Source organism: Mauremys reevesii, linkage group 11 (assembly GCF_016161935.1).
Source record: "Mauremys reevesii isolate NIE-2019 linkage group 11, ASM1616193v1, whole genome shotgun sequence".
In the NCBI taxonomy this organism is placed as follows: Eukaryota; Metazoa; Chordata; order Testudines; family Geoemydidae; genus Mauremys; species Mauremys reevesii.
In genome coordinates, this window is record NC_052633.1 from 74,865,390 (window position 1) to 74,885,564 (window position 20,175).

The following is a 20,175-nucleotide window of genomic DNA, read 5'->3' on the forward strand; positions in this document are numbered from 1 at the left end:
AAGCCCCTGTCAGTGTTTCATGTCATTGCTGTTAACAGCTAATTCTAAGAGTTACGTAGCAGGTTCTGGGCATTTCCGTTCAGGCTGTCACGGAGTGGGGGGGAGTCCGGCCCTGCACCCCTCTTCCTGGGACTCAGTGACTCTCAGCCAGCCAGTAACACAGAAGGTTTATTGGACAACAGGAGCACAGGATACAGCAGAGCTCGTGTCCAGCGCCAGGACCCCTCAATCTGGCCTTTCTGGGGGTTCAGGGTGTCTGGATTCCAGCACAGGTTCCCCTGTAAACCCACCACCCAGCTCCCAAACCGAAAACTGACCCAACCCTCCCCCTCAGCTCCTTTCCTTTGCCCTGCCTGTCCCCGGGCAGGGGTGTCGACCTCCCCTCCCCCGGCCTCGCTCATGTTACAGGCTGAATACCTGTCTCTCACCTGACAGCCCCTGCTCCACCACAGGCTGAATCCTGCTCAGTTCATACCCAGTGTTTCTCCCGCCGGGCCGGGGGCTCTGTTAGAACTCCTGAGCCGGGGGGGGCGGGAGTCCCTCGGTAGTGAGGTTAGTACAGTCGCTGGCCCTTCGCCCAGAGCTAGGGGAGCTGCGCTGCTGGACCCGCCCCCTCTCGGAGGAGGCCCCAACGTGATCGCTACAGATCAGGTGTTAACCCGGGTCTGGCTGCTTCCCGGAGCCAGCGGTTCCCTCTCCTCCCTGCCCTTTCAGCTGGCCGGGAGCTGGTTACTTCCTGGGACCGGTGGCTGGGTGCCCTAAGCTGCGCTGCAGTTCAGTGCTGCCAGGTGCTCCCCAGCGGCCGTAACTCGCCTGGAGAGGCTGTGGAAGGGCAGCATCTTACCCAGGGCGTCTCCTTGCTGGTCGAAGTGCCGGCTTGGCCGAGCTCGCCCTGGGGTGGGGCCGTGCTGATGGCACATCTCCTTTGTTTAGTCTAAGCAGCACCGCGAAGGAGAAGCCGAAGTCGGCCCCGGAGCAGTTCACGGCAGAGAAGATGAAGCGAGCGTATTACTTGACACAGAAGCTACCTGATCAGGTGGGAGGCGCGTTTCTTCCCCAGCACTCGCCGCAGCTGCTTCTGTCTTGCCCCCGATGAGCTGGCCCTGAGGCGTGTTCCCGTAGTTCAGGCCCCGCTGCGTCCCCTCTGACTGGGGCAAGCAGGTGTCAGTCCAGTGTGTCAAACGCTGCTTCCTCTCGGGAACTTCGGGTTTTCACCCTCCATTTGCCTAAACATTGACCAGCCCAGTCTCCTCCGCAGTTGTTTTCATGCCACGTGCGGCACGTTTGCAGTGGTTCCAGCCTGCCGTCTCGCTGGGGGAGAGCTGTCTGACAGGCGCCCTGACCACCAATGTTAGGAGAGGGGGTGATTGTGTGAAGGGCTGGCTTGTGATGGTGGGGGCAGCCCTGGAGGTTGATCTGGTTTGTATCCGATGTTCCTAACGCTCATGCTTCAGGGGTTGAGTCAGCCAGCAGCAGGGGTCAGGAAGGGATGTTCCCAGCAATGTATTCTGGGAGCTTTTTAAATCTCCTGCCTCTGAAGCATTGGGATAACCACGGCGGGAGCCAGGCCATCGGGCGGGGAGGGGCAGGGCTCTGCGGTGGCACCGAGCATTCTCTGTCTCCGGTGTGTGGCTGGCTGGCTCTGGCTCACACGCCCAGGGTCTAGCTGATTGCCGTATGTGGGGTGGGGAGGGAATTTTCCCCCAGCTCAGACTGGCAGGGACCTTGGGGGTTTGTCTCCTTCCTCTGCAGCGTGTGGGTCACTTGCCAGGTTCATCTGGGTGTATCTCACGTCAGCATTGCCCTGCCATGACAGGGGCCTCGGGCACTGGTGCCCCTCGCTCCCGCCTCTCCTTTGCCCGTGGCACATCCTGGGCCGGTCTCCTCTGGGCTGTGGTACTTGGGGTCTCCTGTCCGTTGGGAAGGTCTAACCAGGGGACTTGGGGATTGGGACTCTGTCCCCAGCTCTGCCACGCCTCCTTTGGGATGCTGCAGTTAACCTCCGTGCCTCAGTTTCCCCCTCCTTAATACCTGCCTGTTGCTCAAGGGACGCCCGCAGTCAAGTGCACTGCGATCGCGGGGTGAAAAGCACTGGGGCTGAGCAGTAGGGAGGGGCGTGACCCTGGGGTGCTCTCGGCTGCAGGATTTCTACTCCTCCGTCCTGGACATCCTGACCCCGGACGACGTGCGGGTGCTGGTGGAGACTGAGGACGAGTTTGCTCGGCGCGGGCAGTTTGAGCGGGTGTTCCCGACCCGGATCTCCATGCGGTACCTGCGCTTCTTCGAGCAGCCGCGCTACTTCAACATCCTCACGGCCCAGTGGGAGCTGAAATATTACTTGAACAAACCCCGAGGTAACCGTGTGCCGCCTGCTTGGGGCTGGGCAGGGTTGGGTCTTCCGGAGCCATTATCAGAAACAAACACGCCAGGCCCCGGGCCAGCCGGGACCATCTGCCCTTCTGCGGGAGGGTTTGGGCCAGCTGCTGCCCTGCGCCCATCACTTCCCTGAGAGATCTGTGCTTGCCACACGCAGCAGCTTCCACCCTGGTGTGCGTCTCCGTTGGCTGCAGCGTCTCCGCCGCCGGGTCGCTGGTTTGTAGCAGCTGGTTCTGAGCACACTGCGGCCCCAGGGTCAGTGTGTTCTGTTCGCTGTGTTGTGGCAGAGCCCAGCTGGCTTAGGGGCCGTTCCCCTTTGGGGTGTTGTCGCTGTCCTTCCCCGGGCATTAGGCCAGGCTGCCGTAGCTCCGGCGAAGCCGGCACACCCCTTTTGGCAAAGGGACTGGTTGGTGCTCAGAGCACCCCGCAGAGTTCACCATTGGGCGCTCGTCCTCCCTGCCCCCACCCACCCGAAAGGGCCGAGTGCTGCCTTCAGATTCGTAACACGCCCCCGGGGCCAGAGAGCGTGAACACTGCTCTCCGGTCCTGCCGTCCCGGGGGAGTAACCATGGGGAGCGCCATTAGACTGCTCGGTTTCCCTTGCTGGTTCCCAGGCCCGGGCCCTCTCCTACGGTCTGAGATCCCAGCGCTGCCTGGGAATGTTCACATTGTTCAGCAGCCCCTCGGGAAACGCCTCAGTCCCTTCGGGTTTGTTTCCACCTGGGAAGTGGGGGGGAATCAGGTCTGTGCCCCCTTCTTTTGCTGCCGTGCGATGTATGAAGGAGGCCTCTGAACTGAGGGGACAATTCTGCCTGTTAAACACTCGAAATTCAGGTCTTGTCTCCCCTGGGAGACTCTCGGCCGGGCAGGGGGTATCCAGGACAGGGGTTGTCCCCCCAGGGGAAGCCTGTGGATTAATCGAAACTGCACAAGAGAGTTCAGTGTGGAATAAGAGCCCCCACGTTGCTGCTTTAAAGCCACACCCGAGCTCCTTCCCCACCTAGACAAGTGAGTTCTCTCGAGACTGCTCAGACTGTCGGATCTTTGAGCCAGCCTCTCCCTCCCCTCCGCTGAAGCGCTGTGTCCATGGCAGACCTCGAGTTCTCCAGCAACACCAGAGATCCTTCCACATGAGCAGGGAAGCCAGCCCAGGCGTTTCCCCAGCAGCCGAAAAGGGCCCAGCCCCGGCCTTCGTTCCCCCTTCATTCCTGGCCGTCCCGTAGGGTCCCCCTTAGAAACTAGCCGCCTTCTGCAAGGGGAGGCAGCTGAATGCAAAGCAGCCCCCTTGGTCTCTTGCAGAGGGATTGGGCCGTGCGGAAGCGTCTCTCCGCCCACAAGCGGCAGAATGCGTTTTCCTCTTCAGGCCGCTGGGCAAGGTCCCTGCAGGCCAGCAGGGCCCCCTCCGTTAGATGTGCCCATGCCGCAGAGCAGAGCTATGGTGACTCCAGCGGGGAGGCCTCACGCTGCCTGGCCCCTACCCCCCGGCTTCATACTTGGCAGCTGAGCGTACTGTGATTCCCAGCTGCCAACGCTGGCTCTGCGTTCTCGCAGGCCCCTTTCCCTGCTGGGCTCCGGGTAGAATGCGACTGGCGGGGAGCCTGGCGGGGGCTTTGGGGCGTGTAGAATCGCCGAGCTGGGCTGTCGTTTGGGTGTTACCAGGCAGCTGGAATGGGCCCTGGGCTGAGATCAGTGCAACATCCCTTCTCCTTTGAGATGACCCGGGGGGTTCCGCTCTTGGGATGTGTCTGAAAACACCAGGAACCATCCAGCGACAGGCTTGGTTTGCCAGCCCGAGAGCGCTGTACCGGTGCCGGGTTGTTGGGCAGATCCCAGCTTGTCTTCATGTGGGAGGGACTCGGAGCCCTGTGGGAGCAGATCAGCTGGGTTTGGAAAGAAACTGAGTAGTTTTGTGGCCACTCGTTGGAGCTGCCGTGCTAGGAGAAGGGGAACCAAATCTTCATGGCAAGAAGCCAATCCGTGAGCTGGTGCGGCCTGGGGCCGGCCCCTTCCCCTGAAGCATCCCGTGCCAGGAGCCCAGCCTCCTCTCTGCCTCGCCCGCCTCTCACTGCCTGCCCGTCCTTGTCTAGGTTTGGATCTGTTAAGAAACTGGTGTCACAAAGGGTACCTCAGCGGGGCCGTGCCGGACTTGGCCCAGATGGTGAGTGTCTGCCTCGATCCAGCTGTCCCTCACCGTCTCTCTCCGCTCCTTCCCTCTTTCCGGGGCCAAGGCTCCGGAGTCCAGGGGCTTGCCCTGCCTTTGGGCGAGGCTGGAGGAAGCCCCCTGGCTCTGGGTTTTCATCACCCACAGAGCGCCCTGTAGCTGGCTCTCCCCACCCGTCTCTCTGCCTGTCCGGTGCTTCCTTCTCCTCCGGGCTTGCAGGGGGTCTGGGGGCACCGGGCCTGTCGGTGCCAGCCAAGGCCGCTCAGTAGATGGAAGGCTGGTACTGAGACAGTGTTCAGGGCACTGGCCAGACACTCCGCTGCCCAGTCCTCTGCCAGGGAACCTGCCCCTGATCCGCCTTGGGAAGAGAGGCCTCGTTCTGCTCCCCCGGCCGGGAGCGGGATTGGGTCAGCCAAGCGCAAAGGCCAAGTGGGGCCCTGGGGGTGCGCTCGGGAAACAGCCATGACCCCAGGGATGCTGCTGCTCGGCTGGTTCCCTGGGGCTTGAGCCCGGCGTCTCCCTCCCGTGGGTACCAGCCGGCGTCTCCTGGCAGCAGCCTCCACCGGCCATGCTGCAAGCAGAGCGCATCCGCCTGCCTGTCGCACAGAGCCTGGCCCTCACCTCCAGGCCCCGAACGCCGCCCCGCCCACCTGCGGCTCGCTTCTCGCGCTGAGGCGGATGGGGCTGCGGTTGCTGGTGCGAAAGGCGCCTGCCGGTGGAGGAGGCAGCCACAGAGCCAGCCCAGGGTCTCTGCACGGGGGGGGAGGGGGCTCTGCCATTACCATTCTTCTCCCCTCCCAGTGGTCACTGCCAAGGCCCCACCTCTTCCCCAAGAGCGACGGCCACCTGAACGGCTTCTGCAAACTGGAATTGGGCCAATTTGGGTGAGTCCCCGCTGTCCGTCCCGGGCGTGGCCAGGGCCTGCGGGGAGGGGCGGGTGTGCCCGGCCTGGGGCTGCCATGTTGGGAAGGAGCTGGGACTGACGCCAGAGCTGCACTGGGGGGGACAAGGAGGAGCTGCCCACCCTGCCTTGGCTCCCCAAGGAGCAGTGGGGCTCGGCTGATACGCCCGTGTGTGACCTCTGCTGGGTTCTGGGCATGGCGGTGAGCAGGCCAGGTGTGCCAGGTGCACCAGCAATAGCCACAGCGGCTTCGTAACTAGCAGAATCCAGGTGCTCCTGCGTCTGCCTCTTAGCCACCGCAGTGAGCCAGGGACTGGCGCCAGACCCCTACCCGGCGCTGCCTGCTGCAGCTGCCCCCATGGGGCGGGGCTGGACGCACCCCTCTCCCTAGCTCCGTGTTCCCTTTTCCTGCAGCAAAGCTCTGCCGAGAGCTGCCGAGGAAGTGCCCGCGCCCCTGGAGCCCAGCGCCTGCCCGCAGAGTTTACCTCTGATCCGATACAGCGGTGGAGCCGTCAAGAAACCCGTCGTCCCGCAGCCGCGTGTCTGACTCCGCCTTGGTCATGTGACCGAGCGCCACCGGCCCCTCGCCCTGGCGGGGGGACCACGAACCTACCTCACAGGAAGCCGCTGGTGCTGGAGGCCGGCGAGGCGGCGGAGACGCGGGGGCCGCGCGCTGGCCAGAGGGGTATTTGGGGAGATTATTACTTGGCCAAAGGGTTAGATGCTCAACGTCTAGTTTTTAAAAACAAAAGAAATGTCCAGACACCGAAGCCTTGGGAAGGCAGGTTTGTTCCTTAGCGCGGAGGAGTCTCAGCTCTGCAAGTGCCTCTCCCCTGCCAAGTGCCCTCGCGGGGAGGGGGCTACCGAGCAAAGGGCTGGGGTTGTGTGTGGCTTAACCGCGTACGGTTCATTGCGGGCTAGTGTCCCCCCAGCCCTGGTAGCCCAGCGGGGCTGAATCCCTGCTAGCCAGCAATCCTGGGATGTGACCCGACTCAGCCTTGCCGGGAGCTGGGGCTGCCCCCTCAGGCTCCATTGCTACTTTTCTCCTCTGGAAGGAGCAGACTTGGGTCTTTTCAGTCCGTGGGGGTCAGCCCCATGCGCGCAGCCCCTGAGCTCTGAGCAAACCTCCGCTCCCTGGCATGCCCCATGGGGAAACCACGGGGGGTTAGAAATCAGGGAGGTGGCACTGCCCTCTGCAGAGACCCCCCCCCACCCCCATTACGCTGGCCATGCGAGGTAGGCGGGGGCTCCCGGGCCCCGGTGCGCGAGGCGGGCGGGGGATCCCGGCCCAACAGCCTCCTCTCCTGCCCTGCTTACAAACACTGTTGCACTTAGTGGTGGAGCCGGGCTCGTCGCTGCTCCCTCCCCAGGCTCATGCCTGGGCGTTTGTCTGGCGAGAGAACCCGAGAGCCGGCCCGTCGCCATGAGCCGCTGGCCCTGGGCTGCGTTCGGGTGGAGATGGGGCCTTACCCCCTACAAGCTGCCCGCTGCTCTGAGGCCAGTGTGGTTCCGGGAGCCTCCCTCTCCTCGCCCAGGGCCTTGGCCCCAGGGGCTCTATTAAAGTCTAACGCCCGAGCTGCACTGGCTGGTTTGTGTCGCTGGGGCGCTCTCCAGCCGGCGACTGATCTTCCATCAGCCAGTCGCACGGTCCCTCCTATGCTGGCCCTCCTAGCCAGGGGAGCTCAGGGCTGGTCAGGGCCTCAGAGCCCCCCGTTGTCTCCCGCCCTGGTCCCTGGCCCGCTCCCTTTCTGCGAGGAGCCTCCTCTCTGAGCTGGCTCAGGGTGCAGCCGTTAGCTGGGGGGACACAGGCGTGGGGCTCCAGCCACTTACCGGGAGGGCGCCCGGGGGCGGGGGCTGCATTTCTTGGCCGCCTAGGTACGTTCGCACCTTCCAGCCGCCAGGAACCGTGACGGACGCCTGCTACTTTCGTGCTCGGCGCTGCCGCACGGCTCGGCTGCCTCCCGGTGAGCCTGGCACTAAGAACTCGCCCCAGCCCTGGGCGCCGGGAGCCTGTTTAATGGTCGTGGGGGGGGAAGGTACAGTCTGTGGGGCGGTGGCTCTGAGGCCTTCTCCTTAACGGAGGAAAGGACTTAACCCCCCCCATCCCCCCCCCACTACCCTGAGACTCAATCCCTTATCAGTTCCCATCTGCTGCTGGAGCCCTGAGCCACGTCCCAGCGTGTGATGGTCCCTCCTGACCCCCCGGTCGTGCTGGAGCCGAGGGCTGGGGGCTCTATCCCACGGAGCAGAGGTGCGGCTACGTCCCAGCGTGCGATGGTCCCTCGACCCCCCGGTCGTGTTGGAGCCGAGGGCTGGGGGCTCTATCGCACAGAGCAGAGCTGTGCGCCCCCGCACCTCCCACGTCTCTGACCCGCTGGGTAACGGTTGGGCTTTTCCAGATCCGACACAGCTGCTCTGGCCCCGGGGGGAGCAGCTTGGGGAGAACCAGGGAGGGGCAGGGGCGTCTCCGCTGCAGAGGGGGGGTGCAGGCTGCTGTAACTCGAAGGCGTCTTGCTGCCCAGCCCCTGGGCTCGCTGGCGAGGGCCCTGTGGGGGGGCAGGGGAGCTGGCTGAGCGCACGGCCGCCTGCCTGAAGTAAATGCCTTAGGGCGCCTGTACGAGAGGGGCACATTCGACTGTCTCTCGTCCCCTGGCACCGTGTGGGCCCGAGGGCTGCCAGCACCACGGAGCCGCTGGCCCAGGCTCGCTGGAGACCAGCCCCGGAGCTGGGTTCGAGCTCCAGGCCCTGCTGTAGCTCCAGCGCTGAGATCAGCCATTCGCATCCTGCACGGTCCGTGCCCAGTCCCCAGCCCCTGGGCCTGTGGGAAGGGGGGGACGGACCCAGCTCTGCAGCGGTGCTAGCAGCGCCCCCCCCAGCACTAGGGGGGCACTGGATGGGCCACCTGCAGCTGGACTCCCCCCCCCCCATCTCCCTAGCACGAGAGGCCCCATCTGGCTGGCAGGGCACCCCCCCTTCAGCCTCTCCCTCCCCACACTGACCCCACCCTGCTAGTTCCTCAGCCTGCCCTGCCGTGGAGGGGAGAGGGCTGCACACGGGCTCGCTGGGTGTCCCCGGTGCCCCACAACCTGCTTGGTGCTTGCTGGGCCGCTCACTGGAGTCACCCGCCCGGCTAAGCGGGGCCACCCCTCTCTCAGGGGCGAGCTCGGCTGTCAGGGAGCACTCGCCCACGGCCTGACGCAGGGTGTGGGGCCCGGGCCGCACCCCTCACAATCCAGCCCCTGCCGTGGTGGGCAGCCCGTGGGGCTCGCTGGGGGGGGAGGCCAGGCGTGTAAAAGAGGGTTTGGGACGTTCCCGGAGCTGGTCAGGCCCGTAACCTCCGCGCCGGGTGCCCTAAAGCTCGGCGTGGCAGGACGTCAGGCTGGATCACTCAGGAATTGGCCGGCGGGATGACAGGACACGGCTACCTGGCCACTTCCCTCACCCAGTCTGGCCACTCTTAGGGCCCATGGAAATTAGGGGCCTGATGCCAAAATCTTTGGCAAAATGCCCCTTACTGTCAGTGGGAGCAGGTGTCACGGGGTGTGGGGGGGTCCGGGCCCTGCACCCCCCACTCTCTGCGATTCCCCGGGGCTCTCAGCCGGCCAGTGACACAGCAGGGTTATTAGCCGACAGGAGCACGGTCCCAAGCAGGGCTTGTAGGTGCAGCCAGGACCCCTCAGCTGGGTCCCTCTAGGGGGCGAGGAGCTTAGACCCCAGACTTGGGGTTCCTGCCTCCTCCCAGCCAGCCCAGAACTGAAACCAAAACCCTCCAGCCGGCTCTGCCCCCTCCGCCTCCACCTCCCCCTTTGTCCAGCTTCCCGGGAAAAGGTGTTGACTCACACCCACCCCCCACCCCCCCCCGCTCAGGTCCCGTCCCTCCCCTAAAGACACCCCCTGGTCTCCACTCCCCCCTGCAGACATTCCCAGGTCAGTCCACCCCCCTCCCTCCTGCGGCCCAGCAGGATCGGGCCCCCACTCGCCGCGTGGCTGGTGCTGGGCAAGGGCAGTGGGGTTGTTCCCTGCAGCTGTGGACGTGGATTCCCCGTGGAATGAGCCGGCTCTGGAGCCGCCCGCTGCTGGGCTGGAAACCTCCCACCTGGGGCCAGAGCAGCTTTGTCCCTGGCACAGCCCGGCCGAGGGGGTTCATCCCCCGCGGTGCCCGTCGCTCTGCCAGCAGGGGGGGGCCCTCGGGTCTCAGCGCCAGCCCTGCCTCGGGTTGTACCCAGTGACCTAGCAGAGCGGCCTGCCGGCGCCAGGCAGGGGCGGAGGGACACAGTCCTGCCAGCTTCGCAGGCCTCTGGCAATCCTGGCATGGCTTAGACAGGGTCGGCCAAAGCCCAGCTGGCAGCCCGGGCCCCTGGCCAGCCTGGTCTGGGCCCCCGTTGTGGCCTTCCTTGGCCGATGGAAAAACCCTTCTCTGCTAAATCAGCTGGCTCCCGGCCGGCCGGTGCCCCAGGTTCTTACACCCCGGCCCGCGGAGGGGAGGTTATGGGACCCCCTTAGGAGAAATCCTGGAGGAGGCAAGGGGAGCCTGGCCCCCGCCGATGCCTGGATGGGGGCTGGACATTCCCAGTTATTCCTCCACGCCCTGGCCCTAATCCCGTCCACGCTGCGCCCCCAGAACGGGCTCTGCTGCCACGCGTGGCTGGCGCTGTGTCCGCGGGAGGCTGCCCCAGCATCCTGCCGGCCTGTTACGTGGTCTGAATTCCCGGCTGTGGGGGCAGCTCCCCGGAGGGCCCGGGAGTCTCACTGACTTTCTCCGTGGCGGTTGCTGTGTTGCCGGAGGGAGTTCTAATAACGTTTGTCAGCGCGGCTCTGAGCATCAGCCTGGGCTCCAGCCCTCGCCTGCCGGGCCAGCAGCTGCTGGCTCTGGATGTTGGGGGTCCTTCCCCACAGCCCTCCGCGTTCTGCCTGCAAAGCCTGCCTGAGCGGGCGCTTGGGCCATTGGCCACGTGCCTCCTTCTCCCTCGGCTGGCGCTGTTCTGCATCCACGCTCCCGCCACAGAACCTCCCCCCGGGCCCTTTACCCCGCTCTGCATGCGCTGTACGAAGCTGGCACCAGCACGCCACCTCCTGGGGAAACTGAGGCACAGAGCAGTTACCTGATGCTGGCTTCCTACCCACTAGTCCTCACGACCTCCTGCTTCAGCGATCGTAAGGCTAGAAGGGAGTGTTAGAAATCATCTCCTGGGACCTCTGGGGCGCAGCCCCCCCGACGCGCTCCCTGTCGTTTCGGCATGGCGCGAGGGGCCCAGCGGGATTTAGAGACACCCACGTCCTTCGAGATGCTCAACCCACCTGCCCTGTTACCCGTGAGCTCATTATGGCTTTTGTGGGCTCCGTTAACGAGGCCTCGCCCATGTCCATACAGGACCAAGGCAGGAATTCGGCTGCATTCCTCCTCTGCGCCTCCTTCCCTCGGCTCCAGCTATCACAGCTGCCTCGCTGGGCGTTCAGGGGTTGCTGGAACCAGAGAGGATCCTTCCATAAATAGACCTGAAGCCCTCGCCCGGCTGCCAGCAAGCCGCAAACTAGGGCAGGGAACGTAACGAGCACCTGGCCCAGGCCCACGGGAGGGAGCTTTCCCCTGGGGCAGAAGCCGGGAGCCTGGCCCAGCGCGGGCTCGCAGGAGCAAGGAAGACGTCGTTTCTTTCGGGCAGACAGGAGCTGTCATGGTAACAGCCTGGCTGCAGCATCTGCCGGCCCCCACTGCCTCCAGAGCGTCCCCAGATCCTGCTCCCAATTGTCACGGGGTCCCCGGGCGATGCCCTGGAGCTGCTCCCCACAAAGCCAGGCAGGACCCTGGGGAGCCTCCTCTCCCTCGGAGCAGCCTGTCTGCAGGGCAAGAAGCTCCCACGGCTTCACCTCCTGGGTCTCTCCTTGGAGCATTCAGCATCCCCTGCCCCTCCGTGCGCTTCCCCCAGCGAGTCCACCCAGGCGGGTCCTGGGGGGGCCACAGGGTCCTGCCCCCCCACTGTGCAGTCAGACGTGACTCTCAGCCAGCCAGTAACACAGAGGTTTATTAGACAACAGGAACAGGGTCTGAAACAGAGCTTGTAGGTACAGAGAACAGGACCCCTCAGCTGGGTCCATTCTGGGGGGGCAGTGAGCCAGACCCCCACGTCTGCCCTCACTCCCCGTCCCCAGCCAGCTCCAAACTGCACCCCCCTCCAGCCCCTCCTCTCTGGCCTTTGTCCCTTCCCCGGGCCAGGAGGTCACCTGATCTCTTTGCTCACCTTTAGCATCCCCTTGCAGGGGGGAAGGGCCCCGGCCATTATTTGCCAGGGGACAGAGGGTCGGCCAGGAACTGAGGCCCCCCCACGGCATCCAGAGGGAACATTAAGAACAGCCCCACATGGTCACACCAATGCACCCCACAGCCCTTCTCCCCTTTCCTTTCTGCTGCCCGCGCCCTGGAGAGGGGTTGGGTGTGGGCGCCCGTCTCCCCTCCCGTGGCAGGAGCCGGGGGTTGTGCCAGCCCGGCCGGGCCCCCCTGTGCTGCGCTGAGTGATGGGGAGACGCTGCAAGGCCCCAGTCAGCACAAAGGAACTTCCCCCGCCGAGGCTTGTGGCCGGGGGCTGACGGGTCGGAGTCCCAGCCAGGCCAGCGGCTGTGGGGGACTCGGCCCTGCCTGGCCAGGCTGGGGGGGAGCAGGGCTGTGGTGACCCAGGCGGGGAAGGACCAAGCCCCAGCCCTGTGGGTCTGGAAGTTCGGCTGAAGTCCTGGGGTAAATTCCCCCCTGGGGTAGAAGAACTCCCCTGACTCCAGGGCGGGGGGCAGGGGGTGGGATTGGGCCAGGAGCTCTGTGCACCGGCTGCTTCGGGTCACTGCTGGGTCCGGGCTGGGGGCAGGCGTCCGGCCTGCGGAGCTGGGCACAGCCACTGAGCAGGGCAGGGCTCTGCGGCCGGGGATGTGCGGGAGCCGGGAGGGGCTAATCCCACTGGTCCCTGGGGCCCAGGAATCCTGCAGCCTGTCCCAGCTGCTCGGTGTGGGGCAGCACTAGCAGGTGCCAGGCACAAGGCGTCTGGGGGCCGGGGGGGAGGGGGGCAGCTGGATACCCTGTTTGGAGCGTGAGTCACCCCTGAGGAATTCCCTGTGGCAGCAGAGCGGGAGGAGGGGGAGGGGAGCTGGCAGGGCCCCCGGGGGCGCGGCGTGGCAGGGAGCGTGGGGCTGGCTGCCAAGGTGGAAGGTCCTGTGGGTCAGCGCCAGAGCAGAGTGCGGGGAGACCCCCGCAGCGACCCTGCGACAACAAACCAGCGCCCCCGGCCCCTGGCAACCCTACAATAACAAACCAGCGACCCCGGCCCCCTGTGACAACAAACCAGCAACCCCAGCCCCTGGCAACCCTACAATAACAAACCAGTGACCCTGGCCCCCTGTGACAACAAACCAGCAACCCAAGCCCCTGGCAACCCTACAATAACAAACCAGTGACCCTGGCCCCCTGTGACAACAAACCAGCAACCCCAGCCCCTGGCAACCCTACAATAACAAACCAGCGACCCCGGCCCCCTGTGACAACAAACCAGCGCCCCCGGCCCCTGGCAACCCTACAATAACAAACCAGCGACCCCGGCCCCCTGTGACAACAAACCAGCGCCCCCGGCCCCTGGCAACCCTACAATAACAAACCAGCGACCCCGGCCCCTGGCAACCCTACAATAACAAACCAGTGACCCCGGCCCCCTGTGACAACAAACCAGCGCCCCCGGCCCCTGGCAACCCTACAATAACAAGCCACCACCCCCGGTGACCCCACGACAACAAACCAGGGCACACGGTCCCCCGACACCCCTGCAATACTGAAAGCACCAGAGGCCCCCAGCCTGGAGAAGCGAATCTGGGACAAAACAAAGGTTTTTAGGGCCAGGCTGGACCAAGCCCTGGCTGGGGTGATTTAGTTGGGGATTGGTCCTGCTTTGAGCAGGGGGCTGGACTAGATACCTCCTGAGGTCCCTTCCAACCCTGAGATTCTGTGAGTCTAAGTGAGGGGCTCGCTCCAGGGGCTGCCGGGACAGGCTCTGCCCTCCCCCCCCGGTGCTCACCAGGCTCCCTGCAGGCTGGGGCTCTGCCCGGCCTCTCGCATTGTCCAGCTCCAAATCGCCCGCCTGTGTCTGTGCCCGGCCGAGCTCACTGCCCCTCGCTGGCCAGCGCAAGAGCCTTCTCCAGCGCAGCCCCGGTGCTGCCCTGCCCACCTCCCTCTGCCCCGAGGCCGCCCGCTGCATTTCCTCTGTGGCAGCCCCCAAACACCCCTCCGGCTCCGCTGGCCCATCTGTGTGTCTGTCGCCAAACACCCTCCATCCACCCCATCTGTGGGTCAGTCCACAATCACGGCCTCCTTCCACCCCATCTGTTCTCCATCCCCAAACACCCCCCTCCATCCCCCCCATCTGTGTGTCTGTCCCCAAACACCCCCTCCATCCGCCCCCATCTGTGTCTGTCCCCAAACACCCCTCCATCCACCCCATCTGTGTGTCTGTCCCCAAACACCCTCCATCCGCCCCCATCTGTGTGTCTGTCCCCAAACACCCTCCATCCGCCCCCATCTGTGTGTCTGTCCCCAAACACCCCTCCATCCACCCCATCTGTGTGTCTGTCCCCAAACAGCCCCCCCCCACCACCCCCCGCTGGGTGTCTGTCCACAAACACCCCCCTCCATCCACCCCATCTGTGTGTCTGTCCCCAAACACCCCCCTCCATCCGCCCCCCATCTGTGTGTCTGTCCCCAAACACCCCCTCCATCCCCCCCATCTGTGTGTCTGTCCCCAAACACCCTCCATCCGCCCCCATCTGTGTGTCTGTCCCCAAACACCCTCCATCCACCCCATCTGTGTGTCTGTCCACAAACACCCCTCCATCCACCCCCATCTGTGTGTCTGTCCCCAAACACCCCCTCCATCCACCCCATCTGTGTGTCTGTCCCCAAACACCCCTCCATCCGCCCCATCTGTGTGTCTGTCCCCAAACACCCCCTCCATCCACCCCATCTGTGTGTGTCTGTCCCCAAACACCCCTCCATCCACCCCCATCTGTGTGTCTGTCCCCAAACACCCCCCCTCCATCCACCCCATCTGTGTGTCTGTCCACAAACACCCCCCTCCATCCACCCCATCTGTGTGTCTGTCCCCAAACACCCCCTCCATCCGCCCCCATCTGTGTGTCTGTCCCCAAACACCCCCTCCATCCACCCCCATCTGTGTGTCTGTCCCCAAACACCCCTCCATCCACCCCCATCTGTGTGTCTGTCCCCAAACACTCCTCCATCCACCCCCATCTGTGTGTCTGTCCACAAACAACCCCCTCCATCCACCCCCATCTGTGTGTCTGTCCCCAAACACCCCCCTCCATCCGCCCCCCATCTGTGTGTCTGTCCCCAAACACCCCCCTCCATCCGCCCCCATCTGTGTGTCTGTCCCCAAACACCCCCCCTCCATCCACCCCATCTGTGTGTCTGTCCACAAACACCCCTCCATCCACTCCCATCTGTGTGTCTGTCCACAAACACCCCTCCATCCACCCCATCTGTGTGTCTGTCCCCAAACACCCCCTCCATCCGCCCCCATCTGTGTGTCTGTCCCCAAACACCCCTCCATCCACCCCATCTGTGTGTCTGTCCCCAAACACCCTCCATCCGCCCCCATCTGTGTGTCTGTCCCCAAACACCCCCCTCCAACCACCCCAGCTGTGTGTCTGTCCACAAACACCCCCTCCATCCACCCCCATCTGTGTGTCTGTCCCCAAACACCCCTCCATCCACCCCCATCTGTGTGTCTGTCCCCAAACACCCTCCATCCACCCCCATCTGTGTGTCTGTCCCCAACCACCCCCCTCCCTCCACCCCCCTCTTGGTGTCTTGCCCCCAACCACCCCCACCCTCCCCCCCCATCTGTGTGTCTGTCCCCAAACACCCCCTCCATCCACCCCATCTGTGTGTGTCTGTCCCCAAACACCCCTCCATCCACCCCATCTGTGTGTCTGTCCCCAAACACTCCTCCATCCACCCCCATCTGTGTGTCTGTCCCCAAACACCCCCCTCCATCCACCCCATCTGTGTGTCTGTCCACAAACACCCCCGCCAACCACCCCCATCTGTGTGTGTCTGTCCCAAACACCCCTCCATCCACCCCCATCTGTGTGTCTGTCCCCAAACACTCCTCCATCCACCCCATCTGTGTGTCTGTCCCCAAACACCCCCATCCATCCGCCCCCCATCTGTGTGTCTGTCCCCAAACAACCCCTCCATCCACCCCATCTGTGTGTCTGTCCCCAAACACCCTCCATCCACCCCCATCTGTGTGTCTGTCCCCAAACACCCGCCTCCATCCACCCCCATCTGTGTGTCTGTCCCCAAACACCCCTCCATCCACCCCCATCTGTGTGTCTGTCCCCAAACACCCCGCCTCCATCCACCCCCATCTGTGTGTCTGTCCCCAAACACCCCTCCATCCACCCCATCTGTGTGTCTGTCCCCAAACACCCCCTCCATCCGCCCCCATCTGTGTGTCTGTCCCAAACAACCCCTCCATCCACCCCCATCTGTGTGTCTGTCCCCAAACACCCTCCATCCACCCCCATCTGTGTGTCTGTCCCCAAACACTCCTCCATCCACCCCCATCTGTGTGTCTGTCCCCAAACACCCCATCCATCCGCCTCCATCTGTGTGTCTGTCCCCAAACAACCCCTCCATCCACCCCCCACTGTGTGTCTGTCCCCAAAAACCCCCTCCATCCACCTCCATCTGTGTGTCTGTCCCCAAACACCCCCTCCATCCACCCCCATCTGTGTGTCTGTCCCCAAACACCCCCTCCATCCACCCCCATCTGTGTGTCTGTCCCCAAACACCCTCCATCCACCCCATCTGTGTGTCTGTCCCCAAACACCCCCTCCATCCACCCCCATCTGTGTGTGTCTGTCCCCAAACACCCCCCTCCATCCACCCCCATCTGTGTGTCTGTCCCCAAACACCCCCTCCATCCACCCCCATCTGTGTGTCTGTCCCCAAACACCCCCTCCATCCACCTCCATCTGTGTGTCTGTCCCCAAACACCCCCCCTCCATCCACCCCCATCTGTGTGTCTGTCCCCAAACACCCCCTCCATCCACCTCCATCTGTGTGTCTGTCCCCAAACACCCCTCCATCCACCCCCATCTGTGTGTGTCTGTCCCCAAACACCCCCTCCATCCACCCCCATCTGTGTCTGTCCCCAAACACCCCTCCATCCACCCCCATCTGTGTGTCTGTCCCCAAACACTCCCATATCCATCCGCCCCATCTGTGTGTCTGTCCCCAAACACCCCCTCCATCCACCCCCATCTGTGTGTCTGTCCCCAAACACCCCCCTCCATCCACCCCCCATCTGTGTGTCTGTCCCCAAACACCCCCCTCAATCCACCCCCATCTGTGTGTCTGTCCCCAAACACCCCCTCCATCCACCCCCATCTGTGTCTGTCCCCAAACACCCCCTCCATCCACCCCCATCTGTGTGTCTGTCCCCAAACACCCCCTCCATCCACCCCCATCTGTGTGTCTGTCCCCAAACACTCCCATATCCATCCGCCCCTCCCCAACCTGTGTGTCCGTCCGTCTCCAACACCCCCTCTCCATCTGCCCCTCCCCAATCCGTGTGTCTGTCTGTCCCCAAACAACCCCCTCCCTCCAGCCTCCCCCCCAGTCTGTTGGAGTAAGGCCCTCGACACGAGGACAGAGCGTGCGACGCACGAGGAGTTCACACCCATTGCCAGTGCCCGGCCCAGGGGAAGCGGGGAGTCGACAGGCTGCGGTGCCCGTGCGGGACCAGCTGTGCTGCCGGGCCCCTGGGAGAGCCCGTCTGGACCCTGGAGCCAGGCCCCCGGCGAGCTCAAATTCTGCCCTTTGCCCCTGTCTGTCTGTCTGCAGTCCCCGGGCTAGGCCCCATGCTGGGGGGGTGGGGGGCAGGTCTCTAGCTCAGGGGTCTGTTTCATTGGGCTCCCCGCGGCCCGGGCAGCGCTGCCCCGACAGGTGTCTGTCCGCCGGTCGTCACCCCGCGGGCCCTTCCAGCCGGCTCCAGCGCGTCTCCGCGGAGTGCCTGGCAGGCCGCCCCGGCCCAGCTGTGCGGGTGCCAGGGCTGACACTCAATCTGCCAGGGCTGGGGAGCGAGCGGCAGGCCCAGAATAGCAGCGCTGGCGCGGCGACTGGCATGGAGCAGCTCACGGCCCCGGCTGCGCGGCAGGTAGGGGAGGAAACCGGGGGGCGGCTGGGGAGGGGATTGCCTTGGGCCCCTCCTGCAGCCGTGCCAGCCTGCGGAGCGAGCCGGGGGGGACTTCCTGTCCCAAACTGCACCCACCGACTTCCGGCTTCCTTTCAGCCCTGCAAGACCAGCGTTCACCTCCACCCCCGGGACCCCTCGTGCCCCTGCAGCCACCCCCTGGCTTCTCCCCACCCCCCTTCCCTACCCGTCACCCCCAGCTGCTGCCCCCTGCCGGCCCTGCCCTGCGGCGGTGCCCAGCCGGTTCCCCGGGGCAGGCGCTCCAGGCTGCCAGCTGCGATTGCCGTCTCGGCTGAGTTTACGCTGCCTTTGGCACCGGTTTGGCACAAAAGCGCAGCCAGCGGGAACCTGACACCCGGTGGTGCCCGGCGGCTCTGGTACGGTCGGGTGCCCCGCAGCGCCAGGCTGGGCACGCTGGGTTTGGTTGTCGGGCTGATTGTGAGCACTGGGCTTGGGTTTCCTAGGGCAGCCCGGCTCGCTGCTGAGAGGGAGGTGTGCACGCTGCTTTGTTATCGTAGGGTTGCTAGAAAGGGCTGGGCTGCGCACGGTGCTTTGTTATCGTAGGGTTGCTAGAAAGGGCTGCTTTGTTATCGTAGGGTTGCTAGAAAGGGCTGGGCTGCGCACGCTGCTTTGTTATCGTAGGGTTGCTAGAAAGGGCTGGGCTGCGCACGGTGCTTTGTTATCGTAGGGTTGCTTGCTGGCAGGAGCTGGATTTGGGTTGGATACTGAGCCATGTTTGTTATTGTAGGGTTACTTGTAAGCCCTGGTCTTTACACACTGTCAGTTTGGGGTTGCTGCTGGCTGTGCACACTGTGTTATTAGGGTCGGGATCTTTGCAGGGCCACTGGTGCTCAGGGGGTTGTTATTGTAGGGTTGCTCAGGAGTGTCTGGTTCCTGGCCGTTGCTTTTTTTTTTTTTGTGAAATAGAGAAAATCAGAGGATTAAAGCCTTCGATGTGGGGAGAACCAGCCGGGTTTCTTGGGGTCCTGCCGGGGGGCAGCGGTTCTGGTTCGGTGCCCGGCGCTGAGCACCGTGGGGCAGCCTGGCCCTGCCCGGGGGCACGGAGCAGCCCACGTGCTGGTTTCCCCAAGGGCTGGTTCTGGATTCTCCGGTCTGAGCTGGGGGAACGTGGGCGTCGGGCACCACTGCCCGTCCCTGAGCCAGCCGCCGGCTGGAGCCAGGTGCATGGGCCAGTCCCAGCGACGCAGCGCGATGGGGAAGGGCAGCGGGAGGCAGGGATCTGGGCTGGGCTTGCCCCTTGCACCGGGAGGGCACAAGACGGGAGCTGGTGCATTCCCTCCCGAGCTGGGAAGGGAACCCAGGCGTCCTGGCTCCCAGCCCCCCACCCCCGAGCTGGGAAGGGAACCCAGGCGTCCTGACTCCCAGCCCCCCACTCCCAGCTGGGAAGGGAACCCAGGTGTCCTGGCTCCCACCCTCCTCCACCCCCGAGCTGGGAAGGGAACCCGGGTGTCCTGGCTCCCACCCTCCCCCACCCCCGAGCTGGGAAGGGAACCCCGGTGTCCTGGCTCAGCATGAGGCGACTGCAGCTCTGGGGCTGGACGTGGCCTCTCGGGCAGTGCCAGGGGCCAGGCACCGTCGCTCCCAATGGGGGGGCTCCTGGTGTGGGGCTCGGCCCCTCTGGGACCCGCTGGTCCGGCCACTGAGCTGCTCAGACCCCAGACTCCACCGGTTCCCCTCTCCCATTGCCCCAGTGCTGCCCCCTCAGTGCTGGGGTGGGATGGGGGGGTGGCACCACCCTGCTTGGCCTGCTGCCCCTGTGGGCTTGGCACCTGCCAGGCCCCGATGCCACGGTGATGGGCAGGTCGGCGCTGGCAGGGCCCCTGGGCACTAGGCTCCTGGAGACACATGGCCTGGCTCTTGTTCCTGCTCCCGTCCCACCGGTTTCTCTCTCCCCCCAGGTACGGCCGCCGGCCACACGGCTCTGCTCAGAGGAAACAGGTGGGTAGGGGGCCGGCGGGGGGGCACTGCCCGGCTGAGCAGCTTCACTCATCTGTGCAGCGAATGCATCGCTCCTCAGCCCCACAAGCTCTGCCGGTGCCCCTCACTCCCGACCTGCAGCCCCTGCTAGCCCGGCCCTGGGGTCCCCCCGCAGCTCTGCCGGTGCCCCTCACTCCCGACCTGCAGCCCCTGCTAGCCCAGCCCTGGGGTCCCCCTGCTGCTCTGCCGGTGCCCCTCACTCCTGACCCGCAGCCCCCTGCTAGCCCAGCCCTGGGCTCCACCCTCCCAGCTCTGCCGGTGCCCCTCACTCCCGACCCGCAGCCCCTGCTAGCCCAGCCCTGGGGTCCCCCCACAGCTCTGCCGGTGCCCCTCACTCCCGACCCGCAGCCCCTGCTAGCCCAGCCCTGGGGGTCCCCTCCCCGCCCTGCCGGTGCCCCTCACTCCCGACCCGCAGCCCCTGCTAGCCCAGCCCTGGGGGTCCCCTCCCCGCCCTGCCGGTGCCCCTCACTCCTGACCTGCAGCCCCTCCCCCCA

General features: G+C 64.9%; 1 protein-coding gene across 4 annotated transcripts in view; it reads left to right on the plus strand.

Moving 5' to 3' along the window:
* The window catches only part of TTLL4 (tubulin tyrosine ligase like 4), a 33,600-nt gene extending 26,411 nt beyond the window's left edge, over positions 1 to 7,189 (plus strand). Inside the window, exons 15-19 of one of the 4 annotated variants that reach the window (XM_039495569.1) lie at positions 934 to 1,036; positions 2,144 to 2,354; positions 4,464 to 4,534; positions 5,339 to 5,421; positions 5,853 to 6,124. In XM_039495569.1, coding sequence (XP_039351503.1) covers positions 934 to 1,036; positions 2,144 to 2,354; positions 4,464 to 4,534; positions 5,339 to 5,421; positions 5,853 to 5,985 — 601 coding nt within the window. In that variant the 3' untranslated portion in view covers positions 5,986 to 6,124. Of the gene's footprint in view, positions 1 to 933; positions 1,037 to 2,143; positions 2,355 to 4,463; positions 4,535 to 5,338; positions 5,422 to 5,852 lie in introns of all 4 variants that reach the window. The other 3 variants (XM_039495568.1, XM_039495572.1, XM_039495570.1) reach the window with 3 other exon arrangements.
* Positions 7,190 to 20,175: the final 12,986 nt, after the last annotated feature.